We start from the raw sequence: 9697 nt of genomic DNA, 5'->3' as shown, positions 1-9697 counted from the left end.
GCGTGTAATTAATTATTTTTTTTTTCCTACGTTTCAAAAAAAATAATTTAATTTTTAAATAGAAAAGGGCAGAGAATTTAGTGTCTATTAATATGTTTTTTTTTTTAAATTTCAGTGTTTCATTTTCCAAAAATAGAAATTCCATCCAACGGGAATTATTATTATTATTATTATTTTAATTAAATAAAAAGGTAAAATAGAATTTTCATTTTATAAATTAAAAAAATCAGAATATTCTCACCAATATATATATTTTTAAAAGTCAAAAAGTCATAATATTTATTATCATATTAAAAATGGATATTTTAAACACTAATCCATAATTTTTAATTTAGAAAAGAAAAATGCCAAATTAAGATTATTTTTAAAACATGAAAATTCGAATATTTAACTTAAAATTATTTTAAAATTGCGTGTTACCGATAATACCCTTCATTTTGGGAAGGGAACTGGCGTGAACAGAAGGACGTAATAGTCTATTCGCAATGAATCAGGGTGTAAATTGTAATTATTTTAATACAGGGTGCACTTTTTGGGGTTTCCGAAAGTGTTGAGGGGATAATTCGTAAATAAAAATAAATTAAAGGATTGAAAAAAAAAAAAAAACCGGGAGAAAATTTAACGGTGAACGGAGGAAATGGGAAGCCGGGGAAGTTGGGCCGATATTTCCTATATAAACCCCCATGACACCTTGCTTTGCCTCATATTTGCGTTCTCTTTCTTCCTCGCTCTTGCTTGCTCTGACTCTCAAATCAAAGAGCCCCTCTTTTTCCTCTCTCTCTCTCTCTCTCCACTTGTGCATTCAAGGATTCGAGGAGTATCCATGAGGTAAAAATTCTCGAACTATGAACACCTTCCAATTTTTCCATCTCCTTTTGGCGGAGGAATTTGTTGGCTTCCTCAAGAGTAGTCGCCTTCTAGTAATGAGATTCAAATTGCTTAATTCTTGCCTTTGACTATTGGTTGGTTGCATTAGTTTTGAATCTGTACGTATTATTGATTAGATTTAGATTTTGCCGTTCGATCTCTAAGTTAGGTTGTTCTTGATTGCAATCATAATGAGAGATTGGATTCTGGGTTTCGAGTGCTTTTGGTTAGTTATGGCTGGTTTGGTGATTTTGGATAGTGAGGAAGAGGAATTGGTTGAGGCTGTGTGCGGGATTTGTTTTTATTTTTGTTGCCCTAGAGGAATGATGGTTGGTTGCTGTGATTTATTTGGTTTAATGGCGGTTCTCTTGATCTGGAGCGATTTACTGGATTTTCAGTCGAAGTGTCTTGCAGTGTTTTCTGGTACCGTAAATACCTAATTTGTTTGACATGGGAACGTCTTTGTTCTGTTCTTATCAATTACGCGTCTTGATTGAGTTAGAAGCTGTCCCTTAGTTTGTTCCTGGTTTACTTGATGTTTTATGTCATGGTGAGTCTGGGGACATTAGTGGTTGTCGTTTTGAACCTTTTTTGTAGTTCTGAAACACGTGGGATTTAAAAATCTGGATGGTGATTATGGTTTTTTGTTGTATGCAGTCTCAAGTTGTGCATTCTATCTAAAGTTTTGCATTTTACTTGAAACAAATTTTGTCGTGCATACATGATGATGTTTTTGTATCACTTATCGTAGAAGTTGTTCCCTCTTGCAGAGTTGAGATGTACACATTGAGCCCTACAATGTCGAACCATGATGATTAACTAAGCCTCTTTATGAATTATAACTTGGATCCTTTTTTTTTTTCCAAATTGATTGTCCTTCTCCGTTTATAGGCGTGCACATATTTCCATTTTAAACATAAATTATGCTGGTGTTTCTTACGTCTCTTATTATGCTAAATAATTGTATTTCATTCATGTCTGGACTTGCAGTAGAGCGTCGAGGTATATTGGATTTTGATCCTTTTCAAGTTCCTCATTGGAGATAACTGTATCAATAGGGCCTGTTTACAATTTAGTTTTTATGCATTTCTGTATCACATGGGTTCTCGAGGAAGATTACTATTTGATCTTAATGAACCCCCTGTCGAGGATAATGAAGATGGTGATGTTATTGTCTTCCAGCCTCAAAAGGCTCAACCATCTGCAAATTCCCATGCGTCAGACTTATTTCCATCATCAGGAGGTCCCCAAAGAATATTAAACAACCATGCGTTTTCTCATGCCTCCTCCGTATCAGGTTTTCAGCCTTTTGTTCGAAGTAAACTTGGTTCTAATCCTGAAATGGGAGAAGAACAAAAGAAAATGTCAGATCAAAATTCTAAGGTTACCTCATCATCCAAGTTAAACAATGTTGAGACTGCAACACCCATATTGGTTTCAGGTTCTAGAGACACTCAATCAGTAGAAAGGGAAGAAGGAGAATGGTCTGATGCTGAGGGTTCTGCAGATATAAATGGAGGCAGTGTTTTGCGTAAACAGTTAAGACCTTCACAAGAGCAGGGCTTACTTTCTCCTTCCCACGATGTTTCTGTGAACAATTCCTGTAACACCAAAGTTTCTGATAGTACCATAGATAAAAGTAGTAATCATGTACCTTCAACAACAGATCCAGAGCCAAATGATCGGAAAAACAACAGTATCCTAAATACAGAAAACAATGTTAAACTTGATACCTCCACAGATAGTGTTCAGGAAGAAACTGGGTTGCCTTCAAAACAAAGAGAAGTTAAGGGCATTGAAGCAAGTCATGCTATAAAATGTGCTAATAATCCTGGAAAGAGGAAAATAGATCAACATCTAGAAGCCAAGCTTGGGAAGAAGCGTAGTAGGCAGACAATGTTTCTTAATTTAGAAGATGTGAAGATGGCTGGGCCTATGAAAACTTCAACGCCTCGAAGGCAAGCATTTCCACCTCCTATAACCACGCGCATTGTCAAGGAAGTTCATAGTGCAACCCAAGTTAATGAACGTGTTGGGGAAAAACAGACTGTTAATAAAGACCAGAAACAAGGTGATGTTTCAAGTCATGAAGGAGTAGGCATTTCCTCGGAATCTGGTGAATCAAAATTGGACAGTAATGGTGATATGAGTTCTGGATTACTAGCTCGGCCAAACAGGCCAAACAATGATGGAGATATCCCAGCAGAGGCACCTTTACCACCAATTCCCAGACAGGGTTCATGGAAAATACCTACGGATTCAAGGGTGCAGAGGAATATGCAGGTCTCCAATAGGAAACCAGCTATATCAAATCAAAGTTCTTCTGACCACAAGCAGATAAATAAGAAGCATCTTCCGGCCAAGAAGCAGAATTCTGTTAGTAGTCATCAAGACTCATCAGTTGAACGACTTATACGGGAGGTGACCAATGAAAAGTTTTGGCATCACCCAGGTACAATTTATTTTCTACACGATCTATGATTTTCTGAACTGACTTCTTTTCTACCGCTCAGTGTTGATTTCATTCAAGTTTACATCATTATGCCATTGTGTGCAAAAGTTCCCTTCTAATTCAAGATTGGTTCAGCTGCTTAACTTGCAAACATTTTAAATTTTACAGCCTAGTAAGGTTGTGCAGCAGCTGAATTTTGCTCTCTAGTTCTCATTATCGAGTACATTTTTTCTAGTGTATATTAGGAGGAAGAAATTGGATTGTGAAACTATGGTGTTAGTATAATCGAGTTAGTTGGGTTGCCATTTACCTGCTTATTTTGATTCTCTATCCTATTCTTACTGAAATTGTGGATTAAGTTGGATGCCTCTAGTATGATGTTTATCAAGCTTAGGCCCACACATTACAGATGGGATCCTACCACTACATGAGGCGGGTCTTCCTCTAGGGAGCCTGCAGGATGTAAGGACATCCTTTCATATCGAGTATTGAACTACAAATTTCCTTTATGCTTGAGCGAATCACTCTTTTCTGTGAAAAATAAAATGCAGTTTACTTAGTTTTTGAATCGACAACTGTTTGTTTTTCTATTTTTTCTCTCGGCCTGAATAGTTAGGCTTTTCATGCAGTTAGATCTTGATTTTAGGTATGAAATAATGAAATATATTGAAGTACTGATGTTATTTTACTATAACAATAAAACAGCAGTTCTCTCACGGCCACCTGTTTATTGTAAATTTTAATTTTGTGGTTGGACAATTGTTCTAAACCAATTTATTTATTTTTGTATTGTTCTCCCTGTCATGTAACTGAATGCATTATCATGTACCAGAGGAAACTGAACTCCAGTGTGTTCCCGGTCGATTTGAATCTGTGGAAGAATACATCAGAGTGTTTGAACCTTTGTTGTTTGAGGAGTGTCGGGCTCAACTTTACAGTACGTGGGAGGAACTCTCTGAAACATTCTCAAGAGATACACATGTGATGGTTCGTGTCAAGAATATTGAAAGGAGGGAAAGAGGTGCTTATTGTTAGCTTTTATATTTTCCCTATTATTTTATTTTTTTCAATTTTTAACTAATTTCATTTTTAGCTATTTAGCGAGTTAAAAGTTTCACTGTTATGTTTGGGTTAGTTTCATAACTAGAAAAAGAAAAAGTAGGGTTGAAATTTTAGTTTAGTATTATGTTGGACATTTTGGAACATATTGAAGTTGGTTTAAGTTATAAACGGTGCCTGCCATATGATGAGCTATTCTAATTTATGTATTTAAGATTTATTGTTTTGTGATTCGTTTTGTTGTATAAATTATTGTTGTCATCAGCATCATGAAGCTATCTTCGGTTGTGTTCTTAAGTCTTCCCCTTGTGTGGGAGAGGGTAATCCCTTTTTTCTTGTTTGTCAAAGTCTGGTATACTAAAAAAGAAAATTGCATACAGAGCCAAAAACAATACTTTCTTTTATGCACACAGCACTCTAGTTGCTAAACTTGGCTTATTTTCTTAGGATGGTATGATGTAATAGTTCTTCCTGTGAACGAGTGCAAGTGGTCATTCAAGGAGGGTGATGTGGCAGTTCTTTCATGCCCCAGACCTGGATCAGGTTTGATATAATATTCCTTTCAAGCTTATAATATGACGTGAGTGCTTTTACATTATGTCTGTATTCTTGCTAAAACTATCTTTAAATATGCTGAGCAGTCCGATCAAAGAGGAACAATACTATGTCTGTGGAGGATGAGGAAGACCCTGAATCTGGTGGACGTGTGGCTGGAACTGTTCGACGACACGTTCCCCTTGACACTCGTGACCCTCCAGGCGCTATCCTGCACTTTTATGTTGGGGACTCATACGATCCTAGTAGGCAAGTTAATATTCAATTTCATGATGGTTGTTTCTTGTCAGCTTTTGTTGTCTATGCATTATTGTTCAAAATGAATATAACCTCTTGTACAATTTTTTTTGAGAAAGAAGATTTTTGGAACTTTTCTTTTCTTATGGACTGTACTAGTGAGGTCCTCATTCACTCTTTATTTCAAAATACAGTTACAATCTTAGTGATGTTGCTGTTAACCTTTAAATGATCCGTGCCTATAATCTTGCTTGAAGGTACTTGTCAAGTAGCTTCTCAATGTAGTTCTGAGCGGTGCCATATGAATTCTACTTGGAAGTATCTTCCAAATTCTATAATCTCATGCAGCACTGCTGCAAAGATATTAGCACTGCTCCATTATTGATTTTATGGTTGTACTTTTGAGTTCCGGTTATGAAGAGATACTGAAAGATTAATTTACACAACTTATTTATCAGTTAAAGTATTTATTTTGGGAATGAAGTGGGTGAAAAGTAGGATATTGTGTTTTGAATATGAATGAGGTTTGCATGGGACTTGACATTTTTTTAGTGTTGTAGAAACATTCGAAGATAAATTACGGTTTGATTTGCACAAACTTTTCTTTAAGGATGCTATTTTGGAAAGTCTGTCTATAGTTTGATTTATGACGAAGATAGTTGTGAAAGGAAGTTAAATGTTTTGCATCGAATAGATTATTGCATTTTATCTCTCATACCTTGTGTCATTTTTATTTCTATTAGTAAAAAGTGTTATTGTTGGTATATTTTGAAGTATTATTAAGCTTCGTAGTAGTCATTGTCAGTCTCCTCAATGCATGGATTTGATGGTGTGGATTTCTTGTAATTAGTGGCGATAATCTTTTTGGGAAGCTATTTATTTTATTTCTGTTATTAAAAAACTTATTTTCTTAAAATATTCTTGTGGGGGAGGGCATTCCTTACACTCAACCTTGTAATTATATGAAATACTCTTATAATGTTGGGCGATTTTCATATTATTACTATTTCTGAATTGCAGGATTGAAGAAGATCATATAGTTAGAAAACTTCAGGCAAAGAATGTTTGGTTTTTAACGGTGCTCGGTTCTCTTGCAACAACCCAGCGAGAGTATGTTGCCCTGCATGCATTTCGTCGGCTCAACATGCAGGTAATGGTCATTTGGATTAAAAGCCGCCTTATATCCCCTTTAAATTGTTATCACTAATCTAATTGTTTACCATATGTATCAGATGCAATCTTCAATCCTTCAGCCTAGTCCTGAACAATTTCCGAAGTATGAGCAACAGTCACCTGCTATGCCCGAGTGTTTCACGCAAAATTTTGTTGAGTATTTGCATAGGACCTTCAACGGACCTCAGCTATCTGCAATCCAATGGGCAGCAACACATACAGCTGCTGGTACAAGCAGCGGGACAGTCAAGAGGCAAGAACCATGGCCTTTTACACTCGTGCAAGGTCCTCCTGGAACAGGTAAGACACATACAGTTTGGGGAATGCTAAATGTTATCCATCTGGTTCAGTACCAGCATTACTATACTTCCTTGCTTAAGAAACTAGCACCAGAAAGCTATAAACAAGCTCATGAGAGCAGCTCAGATCATGTCTCTACTGGATCCATTGATGAGGTACTCCAAAACATGGACCAGAATCTTTTCCGCACTCTTCCCACACTGTGTCCTAAACCTAGAATGTTAGTCTGTGCACCTTCAAATGCTGCAACAGATGAGCTTCTTGCACGTGTTCTTGATCGGGGGTTTATTGATGGGGAAATGAAGGTTTATCGACCTGATGTGGCTCGAGTTGGTGTTGATTCACAAACACGTGCAGCCCAAGCAGTTTCAGTTGAGCGTAGAACAGAACAACTTTTGGTCAAAAGTAGAGACGAAGTCTTAAGATGGATGCACCAGCTAAAAGTTCGCGAAACTCAATTATCTCAGCAAATCAGTAATCTTCAGAGAGAACTCAATGTTGCTGCTGCTGCTGTTCGCTCTCAAGGATCTGTTGGTGTGGACCCTGATGTTCTGGTGGCTCGTGACCAAAATCGAGATGCATTGTTGCAAAACCTTGCTGCTGTAATAGAAGGTAGGGATAAAATTTTAGTTGAGATGTCACGCCTACTTATTTTAGAAGGCAGGTATCGATCTAACAGCAATTTCAATATGGAGGATGCACGAGCTAGTCTTGAGGCTAGTTTTGCCAACGAGGCCGAGATAGTTTTCACTACAGTGTCAAGCAGTGGTCGCAAATTGTTTTCTCGACTATCTCATGGTTTTGACATGGTAGTCATTGATGAGGCGGCCCAAGCCAGTGAAGTAGCTGTTCTTCCGCCACTTTCTCTTGGGGCAGCAAGGTGTGTGCTTGTTGGAGATCCCCAGCAGCTCCCAGCTACTGTTATCAGTAAAGCAGCTGGAACATTGTTGTACAGTAGAAGTCTCTTTGAAAGATTCCAGCAAGCAGGATGTCCCACTATGTTGTTATCGGTGCAGTATAGAATGCATCCTCAAATACGTGATTTCCCTTCAAGGTACTTCTACCAAGGGCGCCTTACTGACAGTGAAAGTGTTGCTAATTTACCTGATGAGACATACTACAAAGACCCTATACTTAGACCTTACACTTTCTTTGATATTACGCATGGGCGGGAATCTCATAGAGGGGGATCTGTTTCGTATCAAAATATTCATGAAGCACAATTTTGTCTTCGTTTGTATGACCATCTACAGAAAACCGTGAAGTCATTAGTCTTGGGTAAAGTTTCAGTTGGTATAATAACACCATACAAGCTCCAATTGAAGTGCCTCCAACGTGAGTTTGAGGAGGTTCTGAACTCTGAAGAAGGGAAGGATCTATATATTAATACTGTAGATGCTTTCCAAGGTCAAGAAAGAGATGTGATTATCATGTCTTGTGTGCGTGCCTCCAGCCATGGTGTTGGTTTTGTTGCAGATATTCGTCGAATGAATGTAGCACTGACCCGAGCAAGGAGAGCTCTTTGGGTAGGCTTCAATTTTTCTCTCTTAAGTTATTGCAGTCTCTCTCATACCCATACATAGATACTTTTACTAATAGCTGACAATTTGAATATTCTAATATGATCTTTTGTTAAACCAGGTGATGGGCAATGCTAATGCCTTGATGCAGTCTGATGATTGGGCTGCGTTGATCACTGATGCGAAGTCAAGGAACTGTTACATGGATATGGAATCCCTTCCGAAGGATTTCCTCGGACAGAAGGGATCCACTCAATCTACTTTGCCTGGGAAGAACTCTTCCAACACTAGGGGCCCGAGATCAGTTCTTCCAAGACATAGGTCTCTAGATATACACGTGGAGTCGAGGTCTGGAACACCATCGGAAGATGATGAGAAATCAAACTCTTCAGTAATTACTAGGAATGGAAATTACCGGTCTTCTAAGGCTGCCGTAGAGACTTCCGCAGAAGATTTTGATCAGTCAGGTGACAAACTGAGAGACACTTGGCAATATGGTATGCAGAAAAGGCAAAGTTCTGCTGGGACAGTTGGGAAGAGAGATGTTTAATCAATGGCTCTCTGAATTGGTTTCAATGGTTCAGAGGAAACCTTTTGGTTAATATTATGTGTGCATCCGCATGAGGCTCAGCTTTTGAAGGCTATCCTGCATGCTGATCCCTGGCAGTGTCTGAATATGTTATTGTCTTGACAATCCTTAGCCTATTTGATTGAAGATAAGAAGTGCAAAAGCATACAGAATAGGGAAATAAGTTGCACAGCATCTGCAGACATCTATTCTGGGGGGGGATCCGTTTCTTTGATTTAAGTGTATACTTTTGGGTTACCAGCATACTGAGAAAGGTGAGCCTGCTGTTTTGAGACTGCTTATCATGACGTTTGGCGACCTAGATCCTTCTTTTTTCATAGTATTTGTGTATGCATGTTTAGGGATCAAATGATGGCATCTGGATGTGTTCGTTCTATCACGAGAACTAGAGAGCCACAGGCTGTAATGGGAATTGAATTGGGTGCCTGTGGTCAGTGGAATTACTGTCCTCAAATGGCCATGACTCGCTATTGGTCTATGATGATTGAACCCTCGTGGAGGTGGAGATCGACTCTCTGGGGAGCTGGCCGAGGTAAATTCAGAAGTAAGATGGTCAATGAACATTGTTTTGGACAAATAAATGCGTAAAGATGACACAAGTAAGAAGCTGAAGGGTTGCAATATTGTGTTTTCTCGGCCTTTTTAGAGGGAACACTTTTCTCAGCCCTTGTGTAGTTAGAAAATGATTCAGGGGAGCTAAAGTTATATGGGGGGGCCTACAGCAGCTGGGAATAGGAAACAATTGTACAGTAACTAATGGGGGAGAGCACTGGTTGTGTTGGAAGGCATCAAAATTTTGAATGGCGTTAAATGCCAAGTTGGGTCGTACATAAACCCCGCCTTCATTTGAAATTATAGCGATTCTTTTGTTGCAGTTCCCTCTTTTTCGACCCAATTCCTAAATTCTTCATTACATATTAATATTTGTATGAGTTATGAAATTGT

The 9697-nt window shown here is 38.2% G+C and overlaps 1 protein-coding gene across 1 annotated transcript; it reads left to right on the top strand.

Annotated features, from left to right (window-relative positions):
- The first annotated feature begins 666 nt into the window (after positions 1-666).
- Positions 667-9626, top strand: LOC111787764 (putative ATP-dependent helicase C29A10.10c). The gene is made up of 9 exons (XM_087121824.1): positions 667-828; positions 1858-3319; positions 4152-4340; positions 4826-4921; positions 5020-5182; positions 6191-6320; positions 6403-8169; positions 8285-9006; positions 9094-9626. Exons 2-8 carry the CDS (start codon positions 1966-1968, stop codon positions 8711-8713), a joined length of 4128 nt encoding a protein of 1375 aa, XP_086977950.1. The 5' UTR covers positions 667-828; positions 1858-1965; the 3' UTR covers positions 8714-9006; positions 9094-9626.
- Positions 9627-9697: the final 71 nt, after the last annotated feature.

The sequence above is a fragment of the Cucurbita pepo genome, chromosome 2 (genome assembly GCF_057944985.1).
Source record: "Cucurbita pepo subsp. pepo isolate OVF chromosome 2, ASM5794498v1, whole genome shotgun sequence".
NCBI classification, from domain to species: Eukaryota; Viridiplantae; Streptophyta; class Magnoliopsida; order Cucurbitales; family Cucurbitaceae; genus Cucurbita; species Cucurbita pepo.
Note: the sequence above shows the minus strand (reverse complement) of the source record. Positions and strands in the feature narration are given on the sequence as shown.